General features: G+C 34.7%; 1 protein-coding gene across 1 annotated transcript in view; it reads left to right on the top strand.

Annotated features, from left to right (window-relative positions):
- The window catches only part of LOC129228527 (voltage-dependent T-type calcium channel subunit alpha-1H-like), a gene marked incomplete at its 5' end in the record, with an annotated part of 211,680 nt that overhangs the window by 114,035 nt on the left and 81,035 nt on the right, over positions 1-16,610 (top strand). Inside the window, 3 exons of the mRNA XM_054863207.1 lie at positions 2,530-2,671; positions 14,254-14,495; positions 15,636-15,812. Coding sequence (XP_054719182.1) covers positions 2,530-2,671; positions 14,254-14,495; positions 15,636-15,812 — 561 coding nt within the window. The remainder of the gene's footprint in view (positions 1-2,529; positions 2,672-14,253; positions 14,496-15,635; positions 15,813-16,610) is intronic.

Consider the following 16,610-nt stretch of genomic DNA (forward strand, 5'->3'; position numbering starts at 1 on the left):
GTGGCTTTTAAGTTAAATGATTTTTTCCTTAATCATTTTCTTCAAATAACGGATACGTAACCACTATTTGTGGTTAAACCAGTTGAATGGGGCCTTGAAGACAGCTCTGATTTTTAAATACAGACCAGAAGCCGAACAATCTCTGATCCAGCACCTCCGGAGGGATTGATTCACTTGGAAGACTTTGTGACCATGACATAGTTAATTTGCCCCATTCACCATTAACGAACACGGAGGATCTTGGATCCGGCTGACATCGAATCAGGGATCCTTCGGTTACTAGACCGACGCCTTACCGATCAGGCCACCATGGCTTCCAAAGCACCATGTTTCGTTGCATATGCTGCATTGATTCTAAAAGGAATCACACCTCCATATTGAAAAAAAAAAGAACACTATACCAAGTTGACGCGTCCGATTTATTCTCTTTATGCACGTGATAATGTCTAGCGCCATAACTGTCCAGTATTTAAATTTCATCTTATTTTATACATTACTGTTCTTGATACTGAAGGTCAGTTTCATTGATGAAACTTTTTAAAGTCATTTTTAAAGACTCTTTCTTTCTTTTTTTTTTTTTTTTTTTTTTTTTTTTTTACATAATGTCTGCCGATTCCGCTTTTTAGTTATTGAACTTAAGAAAACAATGATTCTGGGCACATAACTTTTCAAATAATACAGGATTTTGAAACTTTCTCTAATTCATGTAAAGCCATCAGTTTAAAGGAGTTTCAAAAAACTTTTATTTTTCCACTATATAACTGTTTAACTTTTTCAACGAAAGTAAATATTGTCCGTTTTTCACGAAAAGGCACTTCGCCCCGCCTCCTCGAAGGCAGAGATCCATTTTACGCGGAGGTGATCGATAAGCAATCCACGCACTTCTAAATGAGACAACCAAACACTCTCAACTAGGGCGTGAATTTTAATGTGCAAAAGAGATTTAGTGCCCTTTACATCAATTGCTTTTCTTGTCTGTTGTCATTTTAGTTATTCTTAAACTTTAAAAACCCGCTGCTTTTACAACAAAGTGCTATGATCCGAATATACTTTCTACTGAAAGCAGCGAACTAGAATCATCGGGTACAACGTGACGAAGGAGGAGTAAAGTGCCTTCTCATGAAAAACGGACAATACCTTTTCGTTTTTTTTTTTTTTGAATAAAACTAAGTAACTAAGTAACAGGTTAATATATTTTAAATTTCAAAACGTTCAACCTCAGCAAAATTTTAAATAAGAAACACTTTGAAATAAAAAAAATATATTTTTCAATCTAAAATATTTCCTTAAGCTTGTTTTGCTCTAAAAATTATGAAATGAAATAAGCATATGACTTCTTGATTATAACACTCAAAAATTGCATACTCTTTGGTGTGAACCAAGCTTATTAAAATAGTCTTTAGGTTGAAAAAAAAAAAGCATTTTTTGCTTTTTTTAAAAAAATTATTTTATTTTTCCTCAATAAATGAAAACTATCAAATGTTTACCGATGAACATACTTCAGAGCATCAATCATTTAAATGTGCAATGTACTCTACAGTATGAATAATTATCTAAAGTCCTACCTTGAAAACATTAGCTTGTTTGTTTTTGAAAGGACCGCGTATTGGCCCCTCATTATTTGCAGACTTAGTACAATTCCAAGGTACTGACATCTATTTTTTTTATGCGGTACCTTTTATATGGCTCTCTACCAGCAAATATGCATAACCACTTGAAAATTTGGCGCATAATGTTCTACCTGTTGGAGGCGCCTGCACTACCTTAGATGCGAAACAGTACTAGGAGTTTAATTTTCCCGAGACCATTAAAACCAGATTAATACTCGATGCATCTTTAACACGCCACATAATCTTACAGCATGGACGGCGACGATTGTCAGCATCTTAAAAATCCACAAGCTGGAGTCGGGTTTGAACCCTTGCCGTTGAGCGTAAGAAGCCAACGCTTAACCACTACGCCACTTTCCCGCTATTCATAGAAAGAATTAAGTTTGTAAGAAAATTTTTATGCATGCATGTCGATAACAGAAATGTATATAACGTTTAAGCCAATTCTCGACACATTTATTAAAAAACAAATATCAAACTAAGTACGTAAAAGAAAACAAACTCACATCATTTAAATACTTTTTTCTTTTGTTCTTAAAAAGCAACTAATTAATCTTACAATATCTGGCATTTTCATATGTTAGAACATTCAGAAGCCAATACTGGTTAAATAAATGTTTTTCGAACATTCATGACGTCGTATTTGTAGCGAAGTGTGAGAATTTTTGTTGGCGAATTAACTCTAATGTACTGCTAATATTACAAGCAAAAAGAAAAAAGAAACTTTCAAAGACAATATTTATTTTACTAGTCTCATACAATAATAAAGATCAAAAAGAAAACGGGTACAAAAGAAATGAAATTCTTTAGTAAACTCGATAGTTTGCTCTTATGATGAAATTGGGTCAAGAAGCTGAAACATTTAATTTAGACTCTTATTTGTTTCCTTGAAAGTTCTAACGGGTTTTCTCTTACACAGGACGATAAAAAAGACTCAGAAAACAGGTCAAGTTGTTCTATTTGTGAGAAACAAGAATGCGAGACGAGTACAGATAAAGAAAATTTAGAAAATGTCAAATGGATTCCAACGGAAGATGATCCAAAGGATAATATTGAAAAAGGTACAATTTTTCCTCCATCTAAATTTTAAAAGACTTATAGCTTTAATCTTGTTGAAAATACTCTCTTTTATCTGATTTGAGTGTTTTACAATGGATCGATGTACATTAGAAGACGATGCGATAATGTATACACTCTATTATAGATGTATACGAGCTGCATTGTCCGGCTTTGCCGGTCTACCTTGAAAATAAAAATTGTGTCAAGTGACGTATATTCAACAATCAGGATTAAATAAAAGAAAAAAAAACATCATGCAAAATTTCACTTCTAAACAATGTCGATAGATATTAAAATACTTTTAAGAATTTAAAATGAGAAAGATGGATTTAAAAAGCGTAACCATGGAAACACAAAATAAAATAAGTATAATGCATTAAAATGCGAAAGATGGAAAGAAACAATTTATTCAAGAAGCGTAACCGTAGAAACGCGAAAATAAAATGGTTGACATCTTGAATGAAGATGAGATTTTTTTAATTTTATTGAAAAGACTTGTAACATTCTTTTCTTTTCGAGATAGAAGCTTAGTTTTTCGACCATAGATCGAGATAAATCTGAAGTAAAAAAATGTTGCTTTTTCCAATGGTGTCAAAAAGAAAACTGTGGGACAATTCCTTCACTTTTGACTGGTAGATTTAATGCAGAAAGTAGTGTCTAAATTTTAGCTAAGACTAAAAAAAAGTCGAGCAAAAAATTAACATAACTCCCGCCTTAACTAAGTTGGAGCATTGAAACAAATAGCGTAGAGCGCAGAAAATTCCACTCTTTCTAACGATATATAATATTAATATATGTGCAAGTAATGTTTCAAACCCATATGCAGGAATTTAAGTGAAAATTGGGTCTAAATTGGAATAAAAAAAGAACTATTCATCGAATTTCTTTCGAACTGGTCGGCAATCCTTTTCAGGACTTAATGAAACAAACTGTGAAAAATTCAGTGAAATCAGCCGGGTAGTTCTCGAGTTTTGCGAATTAAAATACATAGACGCTTTTTGGAGACTTCATTTTATACTTTGTAGAGATATTGCGTGGATGGAATATGATTGTAAGACCATAAAAGTAAAACCCATGTTTTAGAGATATTTTTTCATATTTACAATCTAGTAGGGGGGCATACTACATTCCGTGGGAAATTTCGTGAGGAAATTGTGAGACCAACTTTAATATATTCCTTATGATCTGTGTAGCTATGCCTCACCGGGTGTTTTGCTTGAATTTGTGTCAGACGGCCTGTATGACGTCATCAATCCAAGATGGCGGCTTTAATGAGTTTTTGCAATTATGAGTTAATTTTTGGGTATTTTGTGATAATTTTCTGGTGAATTCACTTGATTAATACTCTATTCATCTTCTTATTATAAATTAAAAACAAAATATTTAATTTTTTTGTTTATTAACTCATTTTTAAAAAAAATCTGATAAATCTTCTTTTTTCACTTTGGCTCTCAGAATTAGCTGTTTTAAAAGTACCTCGGGTAAACTTTCGCAGTTAAAAATACTTTAATTTTCAGGCTAAGATCACTAAACATTAGTACAGTCGAGCCTCGTTAATTCGAACACGATTATAACGAACTATTGCTAAAGCGAACTACATTTGCGATCCCCGTCCTTCTGTTGAAAATCACTTAACACGCACAACACTGTTGTTTTTCGGATAAAACGAGCTACTGTTGAGACAAATTCACTTTGAAGGTCCCTTTGAATTCGTTTTAACGAAGTTTGACTGTATATTCGTTTGACAGAATTCTAATAACCTGTATACCCCCTAAACTCTTTGACCGGATATGACTATCGTACATTGGGGGTGCTCTTAAGGAATTTGTAGGGGGAGTAGAAGAGAAAGCTTCTGCGTAGAGAAAGTATTGTTTCTCAGTTCGTTGGTGAATAGTCTGTAAATCTTCAAGTACGGTTATTTTTTCCTTAACTTATCACTGCTATTTTATTCACGATGTCGTCTCTCCCAGAAACTCATTTACAAGTTTTTTTGCCTCCATCTTTGAAAAAAGCAAGGCATGCAGGATGCTAAGAGAAGTGCACTCATAAAGCAAGCATGGACAGAAGTAAGAGATTTCACGAAATGGATAAGAATAAACTAGATTGTTCTACTTCCATTCATGAAGACAATGTTGTAGGCTACACACAACGAGATCCAAAATTGTCGTTGGTGACAAAAATAAGTGGTTTTTCTGCCTCGGAAAAGGCGGTGTAAGAAAACCATTGGTGGCGATAAAAACAGATTCTGCAGGTCAGCAAATAAAAAAAACCATTGAAATTTCCGAAAATGAAACTTTCAAAATTAAACTCAGTGACTGTACAGATCCAGGAGACTCTCATGCAAAGAACATTTTACACCATAAATATTGCTGAGCAAAACATATATTTAATGTTTTCCGAAAAAAAATGCGATCCTGATGTAGTAACAAAGTAACAAGACATTATTTCTAATAAAGCAACAGACGTAGAATTCCTGTGTGCATTAAATGATTTTCTTGTTCAGGGAAATGTTACTACAATAGCAGACCTTGAAATGAATTATCAGTCAATTGCAAATAAAAATTTAGGAAAAAATAGAACGCAAAAAGAAATTAAAAATCTCATTCAAGAAGAAATTGATGACGCTTTATTTATAATAATCCAACAAGTGTAAATGAGTCGCAACGCGTATCTTTAAAGGAAATTGCAGATATTACCCTATCTAATGCAGAAGATGATTTTATAGACATTGGAAAAAACATGAGAACTATCTTTGAAGCTGCAAACATATTACGCAAAGCAGTTTCATCTGACCAGAAATGGACATTTACAGGACCTCTTGAACAGAATCAGATAGTTGATGCCGTTCCAATCGAAGTTGATCAGTTTTTTAAATGGTGCTGCAGCGGAAAATTCGAAATTAATTCTATTTCTGAGGTGCAGGACAATATCGTGCTGAATAAAGCAAAAAGACCATCACACATATTCATGTATATAATACTGTCTCCGCACCAAGCATCAAAAGAAACTGTTCATCGACACGCCCGAGATATGCCTTTGCAAGTAGGTGTTGGCCTTACTATGTACTCTGTTACCCGAAGCAAATATATAATTGATACTTTACATAAACTAGGTGTTTCGATTGATTATGCCAAAGTTCTACGTTTGGAAACATAGATAGCAAATGGGTTAATAAGGCGCATGGATGATAGTGACGGGATGTATATTCCTCCTGATTTGAAAAAGGCAAGATTTTTATTTTGTGCTGCAGATAACATTGATTTCCTTGAAGACACATCTTATGGGAAGGATACTTTGCATGGCATTGTAATGGTACTTTATCAAAAAAAAAAAAGACTCGGATAGACAAATTCCACTTTCTCTTACCATACCTTCAGCATCCCGTTCCCTTTCGATATTACCTCAGTCTCTGACTGAAATAACGTCCTATGAAATTGCAAAGATAAGTAAGCCCAAACGTTCAGCATATGGGGAAGCATTAAAAGATAAAAAAACACAAAGAGAGACATTAAAGGCATTATCACAGCATTAGGACCAGAAAAAACTCAAGGAATATTAGGACTCCATGCTCTATCAGGATGTGATACAACAGGTTCACTTTCTGAGAAGGGAAACCATCTTTTTGAAAAATTTATAAGACGGCAAACAAAAACTCTTGATGCTCTGAGTCATCTGGGGTTAACCGATGAATTTAATGCAAATGATAAAGTTGCTATTGAAGGATTTATTTACTCCTTGTATATGCCGCTGACCAAGATTTCAGGTATTGGAGAACTTTGTTGGTTCATGTTTTCCAAGCAGTGGGCTCAAAATGAAACTTTGCCCCCTACAGGAACATCTTTGTCCTCATATATTTTAAGAGCGCATTATCAGGTATTAGAGTGGCGTCTTGCTGACCATCAGCACCCAAATTCTTATCACCGTTTGACTTCGGATGGGAAAAGAAAAACAACTTCTATGCTTCAGTTATGTGTACTTCCTTGTGCACCTGAATCCATCTTGAAATTAGTTCGATGTAGCAAAGACAAGTAAACCCAAATTGCATTTGCATGAAACAATGCATTTGCATAAAGGGCAAATGCATAGTTGCATGCAAATGCAAATCTTAAAACATTGCATGCACTGAACTTTGCATGTGTGGAGGTGATGAGGACTTATATGAAAAGCACAGCCAACAAAGCGATATTGATGACACTTTAAGTAAGACCTGTTTGTTTACTTTTAAATCTATATTTTTGAATTAAAATCAGAGTTTAAATAATTAATTCATTACTTAGAGCACAAAAAATGTATATAATAAAATTGTCATTGCTTCCGCTATTAAGTAACGGAGTTGTAAATTTTTTCTACATTAAAAAAAAAAATTGCTTCTTATAACCCCCAAAACACGTGCATTCAAAAAATTTTACAGGTTTTTTGGAATAATAAATTTGATTTTTATCGTACAAGCTTTCCAAAATATTTTTAACTGCTATTGTTTACTAAAAAAAGTTCATAAAATCTGTATCGAAAATTAAAAATAACAAAATAAATAATTTATTTTATACAGATAATTTTTTTTTAAATTTGAAATATAATAGTATTAAAATATTAAATACATAATAAAAGTTAAAAAATTTCATAATATGCCTTAAAAATGAGTCAAAACCGAAAATTTTCATCAATAACTAGTGCAGCCGCCATCTTGGATTAATGACGTCACACAGGTCGTCTGACACAAATTCAAGCAAAACACCCGGTGAGGCATAATTATATAGGCCATAAGGAATGCATTAGAATTGGTCTCACAATTTCCTCACGAAATTTCCCACGGAGGTTCTTTTACCCTAAGTGTGCAACTGGACTAATCATCAAAACACTGCAAATTCTCAGTACAGGTTGAAAACACGTTTGGAACACTTAAATTCAGAAAAGTGGTCCAGTTGTCTGAATTGGCACTAAAATATGTTCCGAATGTGCTCCGTTCATGGTGTTTGTTAAATTTAAAACTAGGAACACATTTGAGAACAGATTGGGGACACATTTGAGAACAGAATGGAATCAAGGCGCACTTGTTTAACCATCGCTATCTGGAGTACAAATGTAATTTAAACAGCTTTCTTTGACTACCAGTCAATATAATTTCTCAATGTGATACTGCCAGAGATTTTGGTGCAATGAATTGCTATCGGTTTGAGCCGCGAAAGTCGTCGAAAAAGAATGGTCTTCCTTGGTCGAGGTAGAGCCCCTTGAAAAAGGACAGGACGACTTATCCGATATTTTGGTTATAAGACAGCTTTGGATCCAACTTTATTTACGGTATTAATAAATACGCTATAATATTCTATGGTTGCTATGTCGTAAAATAACTGATGAAAAGTTGAGTAAAAAATGACTTAAGGTAACTCTAGAAAGATAAATTAGCTCTCAAATTCAACAAAAATGTCTTGGGAAATGTGTACTGTAATGAACCTCATTTTCACCCCCTATTTGTTTTTAATTTGTATTATCTAAATCATTCTCATTTACAGAATAAACTAATCAAACATCAACCAGGCAACACATCTAAAGCTGGGGCACCAGTTTTCTGCTATGAGGCTTTTCCACAAATACTAATTTTGTCTCACGAAACTTTTGAAACCAAAATGTCGGATAAGTCAGCTCCCCTTATACTGTGGTCTTAGGTCGAGGATCAGCTATTGCTCGGAGGTGGTTAGCAGCTGCTCCGCGATATTGCTGCAAAATCAACAGAAAAAACAAATGGTGTAATCAAAGGTGTGTTCCGCAAGTGCTGTAAAAAGGGTTTTAAAAAGTGCGCTACAAAGTGTTATATGAAAAGATGCAAGTGCCAATGTTCACAAATGCATCCCCAAAAGTGTTTCAAAAGTGTACTGAACAAAGTAATGTTTCAGAAAAGCATTTTCAGAAGTGTTTGAAAGCTGTGCTTTAAAGTGTTCTAAAAAAGAGGACAAGTGACAATGTTCACAAAATGTTCACAAATGTGTCCGTTAAAGGTTTTAAAAAGTGTGCTGAACTAAGTAATATTTCAAAAAAGTCTTATCAGAAGTGTTTTGAAAAATGTGCTTTATAGTGTTCTAAAAAGGGGACAAGTGTCCGTGTTCAAAACGCGTTAAAAAAGTGCCTAAAGATTTGCAGTGTACAGAAAATTCATAGTAAAAAATTCATAAATTTCTCATATTTTTTTTTGTTATATGCTGCAGTTATGATTGAAACCAGGAACTGCTGGCATAAATAAAAAACAAATAAAAAATGTACTTGTTTCGTCGTCTGCATTGCATTGTGGAGATAAATAGGCATTATAGATAATCACTCAAATGACAAAGTATTGGCAACATATCTTTATTTTATTAAAATAGAAAAAGCACAGAGAAAAAGAATTTCAGCTGCCATATCAACCATTTCTAATACACATTTACAATGAGTCACAGAATAAATTACTTGATTTGTAATCGAGTTTTGAGTATGTTTTGGTGTTTGTTCGTATCTTTTTCCCCATTACTTGTTTCTTTTTTTTAATTTTTTTTTAACTTCATTTATTAATTTTTTTTATTCATTAATTTATTGATTTTTATCGAGTAGTAATGTTTTTAAGAACATACTGCAAGTGTACAATACAATTACTATGAACGCAATCCTAATTTGAACACAATCGTAATTCGAACATAAAACCTGCGAGTAATGACGGAACACTAAAATGCATAAATAAGAAACTGATCAAAATATTTCTTTGTTTTCGCCTTTTCTATTGCATTATAGTAGATATACATACACATTATAAATAATCATTCAAATCAAAAAGTATAAAATATTTCTGTATCATTAATGTTTCGTGATATAAACACATCGTAAATAAGCAACAGAAAAAGTAAATTGTTCTTTCTCTTTTCTGTTTGCATCCCTTTATAGAAGGAATATCACATAAATAATAATCCTTCACTCAACATTTTCTCTTTCTCTTGAGCGACTGCCTTTAGTACTGCTTTTCAGTTGATAAATTTTCTATCGTACATTACGAACATTAAAAGGCAAGGAATACGAGGTTGAGTGTTTCGAGTACCATACATTTCAATGATACCGTTAGAAATATCCATGACCTTTATTCTGGCTTGGTTAACCAAGGAATTATTGGTAGAGGCTGTTTAGAGCTGTTGGAAACGTTTAGGGCTTTTGATTTTGATCCGGCTGACTTGCTAACTTTTCATCAGTTCTTGTCATTTTCTGTGCTTTCAGTTTATAGGTTTGTTTTTCCTGCGTAATACGAAACATGAAGTCTAGCTTACTAAAATTTTGCTTATTCGTTTTTCATTGTTGGACCATTTAAATTAATTTTGTAATTTATTCCAGTAAAAATATTTTGATTTTATAATTTAAATTCAGTCGTTTTAAACTGTTAAAAGGTAAGAAATACTCTTTGCATCGAATCGATGAACGATAATTGAAATAATTTGAAAAACAACGTTCATTTTCCAGACACTTTTTATTATTAACAGGAAATATCCAACGTTCTTTAGCACAAATGAAAATATTACAGAATACACGTGTGTTTCGGGGGTTTTATCATTATTTGAAATAGCAAAAGAAAAAGACAAGACAAAACAACCTTACAAAAGAAAAAAGTAAGATAAAACGTCAGTGTCTCTGTAATTGGTGTTTGGCACTCCAATAACTTTGAACTTCGGAGCCGTTTCAAGCAGAGCTAAACACTGCTTGAGTTGGTGTCTGTCACTTATATCGTCTTAAGTTGGCAAAATGTGCTGTCATAAATGCCGATGAAGTGTAGGTGCTCCCCAGACAGCCATGGCCAACTGAAAGTCTGATCTCCGTGATAGCCTTTCCGCGAGGTTCATGGGCAATTGTTTTGTTCAAAAATGTCACTCCAACTCTGAGGGAATAACGGAGACTGCGTTCTGTTTTTTCATTTAAATCTGAAGAGATTTTTTTGGTAGAGTTTTGTGGAGTGAAAAGAGTTGTCAGTATTTACCTGCTGTACAATTTGTGTGCATTTTTCGCCAAAATATCTGCTTGCTCCTTGCCGAGTATTAAGCAGTGTCCGGGGATCCAATAAAAGACTATGTGACACTCTTATGGCCTCACTCTTTTCAGAAGAATGTGGCACTCTGCAATATCTCTTGAGATAGGGATGTCATTTGATCCAATAGTCTGGACAGTAGCCTTCGAGTCTGACAATGTGAGTACTTTATGGTTGGGATAACGGAGCAAACGTTGACCCAATACCACACGAATTTCCCTCACTTTTCCATCAAAAGTGGTTTTCTTTCTACCCGTAGGAATGTAAAAGCTGAAAAGAGGAAAAACATATGCCTACTCCATTATATCGTCGCCTCAGAGCAACAGAAAGATATATAATCCCAGAAATAACACTAAGACATCTTACTGTTGCTCTGAGGCGATGATATGGTGAACTGCCATCCAGAAAGCCATCAGTATACCGATATATCTATTCGGGTTCTGGATAAAGAATAGGGATGGCCTCGAGTGCTAAAATTTTTTAACTCTACTTGCTTGAATTGATTCTTAAATATTGGTTGAGAAAACTTCGGACTAATATCTATGTCAACTTAACTCAAGGGATTACATGGTTTCAAAAGCTTCTGCACATTTTTCATACCCAATTCCAAATCTGTTCTTAAATCCAAAATTTTTAAATAAAACCATATTGCGTTTTTAGATTCCTATCTGCGTTTTGATAGCAGATCCAAAACGGTATATCAAATCTTAACAACTTGTCATATAACACAACTTATATTTCTCCAATAAATAATCGAATGGTTCTATGTTTCGTCAAGAGAAGCATTAAATTGATGGAAGTAGATTTTACGGCACTACTTGCTTTTGCAGCAATTCCTGCTTCTCATTTTCTCTCAGGAGCAGTTTCCGAAATTGTAAAACAATAAGTGACGATTGACAGAGTAAATGCTTTATATGTGTTTTCTGAAGTACTGCGGACACATCCTCAGAAACAATCAGCCAAGCAATTCAGAGTGTGTAAGCGCTTTTCAAACGTTTCCACAATGTTGTGAATTTGTAGCTTCCAACCTATTTTATTGTCAAAGGTAACTTCTATAAGTATCCTTTTCCAAATACTAAACTTTTTCTTTTTCAAGATGCCCAAGGGAAACTTGTAGCTATGCACGTGAGCTGTTTTTTAAAAATAGCTATCCTAGCTTTAAAGAACCATACGATACACTGTAAAAACGATTCAGAAACGTTTCTGGAAAATAATAGGCAGCTGATGTGCCCAATTTCAGTCAGTAACATGTCTTACAAAAACCAGGAACGTTTTCTGATAAAAGTCAGTAACCTTTCTGAAATATTTAGAAATCTCCCCTATTAAAACCAGTCGTGAACTTTCTAGAAAATTAAATTGGTTTAACTTGATTGATTAGAACCTTCATGATTTACCAAGAAGGCTCCAGAAATATTCGAGCAACCCCGGCCAAGCTACGCGAAAATTGCAAGCAAGAACCAAGCATATTCCTTGCCTGCAATTATCCAGTGACTTATTTGCTCCCGTTGGAAGCTTAGTCAATCCGGACCGGCCATATACAATCTAAAGCCGATACACTTAATAAATACGCTCCGTCAATATTTAAACTGGTAGCAAAAAATATTTTTCACACCAGTGCAAGGTCTGCATTCGTGCATCTTTCAGGAATTCAGGAAACTTTTTTGCGAAGATACTCGATTTTTTGGGGAAATAGGTGAAAACCTCTGAAATCACAAAACGTTCCACGGAAATAACCGGTAACGTTTAGGAATTTTTTTACAGTGTAGCTATTATTTAACACTAGAAAATCGCCCGTCAAGTTATGAAGGGTGAAAATTGATTCTACGTTTTGACGAAATAATTGCCTCTTTGGTGATATTTTGACAGTTGAAATTTTAACCTGAACTGTTGTTGATGAACCCTGAACTCCAATAGATAGCGTTCGTTCTCCGAAAATGACAGTCTTATCAGTAAAACAGTTAAGATACTGGACCCAGGTCAGCCTCGTTTAAATAAAGCATTTTTCTGCATGTCAAACATTACCAAAAAATATTGTCAAATTATCATGCCGTGGAGCGAGTTTCATTGTTGATGACGTCAGAGCGTTACTCGATCATTCGCTATTATATATATATATATATATATATATATATATATATATATATACATATATTCCGGTTGGTTTTTTGAATGAATTATTTTTCAAAACTCCTGAGTAAGTCTGCAGCCCGATGTACCTTCTCTTATGACTAAAAGCCCTGAGTGCATAATAATGACCAGTGCTTATATGTCTACACGTTAAAATGTAAAGTTAGATCTTCTTTCAAAAAGTGATGGCCACTGTTTGTTAATGAGCAGTTGGTAGTGTTTATAGCATTTTGAATCACAACCGGAAGGAGAAATAGGAGAGTGATGGTGACAATCGAGTGAAGAGCATTTTTGCATGATGCAAAGACTAAGAGAAAAAAAGAATTTCTTTGTTCTGTATTGTAAAATATCTTAAGGACCATTTGTGACCCCTCCCGTCTTTCAAGGGATAAGGTTCAATATTTAGACTGTTCGCAACATCCAATCCTTCAAACAAGGTCATAGTATGAAAATTCAGATAGCTTTACTACATAAAGTCGTTATTATTCGATTGATTGAATAACAAACTATAAGAGGAACCGCAAACCCCTTTTTTTAAAGCTAAGAACAAAAACTTTATCTATCATCTACACTGTGAAAACGATTCAGAAAGGTTCCTGGAAAATAATAGGCAGCTGATGTGCCCAATTTCAACCAGTAACATACCTTACAAAAACCAGAAACGTTTTCCGATAAAAGTGAGTAACCTTACTGAAATACTGGGAAATCTCCCCTGATAAAGTCAATCGTAAACCTTCTACGAAAATAGAATAGATTTAATGTGTTTGATTAGAACCTTCCTGGTTTACCAAGAAAGCTCCGGAAGCATTAGTGCAACCATGGCCAAAGCTACGCGAATAATTGCAAGCAAGACCCAAACATATTCCATTCCTGCCTTGCAAAGAGACATATTTGCTCCCACTGGGAGCTTAGTCAATTTGGACGGGCCATAATCACGCTGAAGCCGATACACTTAATAAAAACGCTCAGTCAATCTTTAAACTGGTAGCAAAAAATATCTTTCACACCAGCGAGAAGTGTGCATTCGTGCATCTTTTAGCAATTCAGAAAACTTTTTTTGCGAAAATACTTGATTTTGCGGGGAAATAGGTGAAAACCTCTGAAATCCCGAAACGTTCAACGGAAATAACCAGCAACGTTTCGGATATTTTTCACAGTGTAGTTATGATAGTTTTGGAGATAACAATGTGAAAATATAAGTCCAACGTTTTGCTTTCCTTAAACCGAAAATATACTTAGCAACGAAACTTTTATTCATTCCTTGTCAGTTCCAGCGCAATCACTGCAAAAAAAAAAAAAAAAAAAGATCTTCACTAAGGTAGCTTTAAAACTGTATCTGGCCCCTATTCTATAGTTCTAAATTATTCAATGAACTTTCTCCACTAATTTCCTTCTCCAGTATATAACCTTCTATTTTAATACCATTAGAAATCAAAATGAAGGCCTATCCATATGTTCTCACTGTCATCAAGCACCAAGATCGTCTGAACGGAAACGGAGGTGGCACGGACAACCTCAACTTTCCACCAGTTATCACTCACACTGCCGCTACGCCTCAAGGATCGCCCAATGCAACACTCACACTTCAGAGAGACATCAATAACCGGTTATGTCCAGAAAAAGCCCTCAACATCAGCAATCCGTCCATAATCACCATCGACAAGAGCTCGGTAAGTTGTCCGTGATGTTATTCATGAATAAACTTTCTTATAACTTTTAGATCCTACACCTTCCCTCCCTCTAGCAATAAGACACGTTGACCTAAAAATATACTCATTTACTTCCAAATACAAAAAAAAGAAAAAAGAAAAAATGTTAAGGAAAACATATAACGCACATATCACAGCTCGTAGGCTTCGATACAGAATAAAAACTTCAGCAAAGTCTAGCAATCTATTAGTTTCGAAAAACCGCCAATTGCCGCCAAGCTGTGCAAAAAAATTGGCGATTTCTCGCCAAATTCGACTAAAATTAGTCACCAAAAATGAAACTGCCTTGGAAATATCTCATTAAGCCAATAAAGCCCAAGCAGAAATCTCAGTTAGTATAGATTCAAAAATTAAGCAAACGTTGAACAGAAACTACAAGTTTCAACAGATTAAGCACACAAACCACGGATATTTATAGAATTTGCATTATTATCTGTAAAATAGAGGTATACATGGATGTTGATAGGAACAATACATGGAAGGTTTATCATATGAAACAAACTTCGGATGGGGTTTTAATTTTTTAAAGAAGCACAGCGGCCAAGTGGCACCGCTTCGCGCTTCCACATCACAGACCTGAGTTCTATTCACGGAGTGGGCACGATTGAATCAGCCTTTCACCCCTTCAGTGGTTCGATGAAAAGAGGGCATGATACCAGATATCAAGCATGCTTGGGAACCAAACATTGGAGGTTCCACATTCGACTGTCCAATTGATTCGGGACATTTGCCTTGAACCCCAAAGGTCTCGGGGGAAAAAAACTGAGATAGGCACAGGAGACCTTAACCCCCATGGCCTTTGCGCAATTGAGTTAATTTTCTAAAAATTTTCAATTAGTAACAGGCTTTTTTGAAGCTGCTGTATTAGAATACATAAAATACCAATACCTTTTTTAAACAGAATAGTTGAAGATTTACATTGAATGAACACCGTTTCAAATGACGTGACGCACCGAGAACTTAACTGATTCACTAAGTTTAATATGGTATTTTCAGTCTGAAAGCATTCAGTTCTCATATATTTTATTTTGTATTATTATGTTTTTCATTTTGCCTAAAAATGTTCTGTACTCTACCTTTTTGTTTTATTATTCCGTTCAGCGTCCACAGTCGATCAGTCCTGATATCTTGCATTTGAACGGCATGCCTGTGTTCCAAGTTGCCTCATTGAACATTCCTTCAATTCACCTTTCTGGAAGCCCACAAAACAGTAGGAGGAGCAGCGTCATTGTCGCTCTTTCTAGGCAATCCAGCATTGTTTCCAATGGTAGTAGAAAGGTAAGTTTTGTTTACACTATAAAAACGATTCAAAAACGTTCCTGGAAAATAATGGGCAACTGATGTGCCCAATTTCTGCCAGTAACGTATCTTGTCAAAACCAGGAACGTTTTCCGCTTTTTATCAGTAACCTTCCTGAAATCATCCCGGAAATCTCCTGAAAAATTCAGAAATCTTCCTGTTTAAAGCCAGTTGTGTCTCTGAAGTTTAAGAGTAAATTCAGATAGGTATTACATAATAGCTTGGCACCTTCCTGATTTATCAAAGAAGTTCCAAGAGCGGTATTGCAAAACATGGCCGAAGCTAAGACAGAATAGCAAGTAAGGATCACACATTTTACTCGCCTGCTATTCCTACAAAGCTATGGAATCCATGAAATTATTCGTTTCCTTTGGGAGCGTAATCAGTCCGGACGGGTACGTGATCGAACTGAAGCCGATGCACTTAATAAATACGCTCAGTTAATCTTTAAACTGGGAGTTAAAAATATTTTTCACAACTGTGAGAAGTATGCATTCGTTCAACTTGTAGCAATTCAGGAAACCTTTAGACAATGACGCATGATTTTTCCAGGAAGTGAATGAAAATCATTGAAATCCCGAAAAGTTGCACGAAATACTCAGTAACGTTTCGGAATGTTTTTACAGTGAAGAAAAAAAAAATATCAAAGGTTTCGTTTTAAACTTCTTTGGGTATTTTAGTTGATCAAGAGTACAGTGATTGTGAGAAAATTGGCTGATTACTGCTGGAAGGGGGTTCGTTTACAGACGATGGCGCATTCGAACGTTTCTTCTGTTG

The sequence above is a fragment of the Uloborus diversus genome, chromosome 8 (genome assembly GCF_026930045.1).
Source record: "Uloborus diversus isolate 005 chromosome 8, Udiv.v.3.1, whole genome shotgun sequence".
In the NCBI taxonomy this organism is placed as follows: Eukaryota; Metazoa; Arthropoda; class Arachnida; order Araneae; family Uloboridae; genus Uloborus; species Uloborus diversus.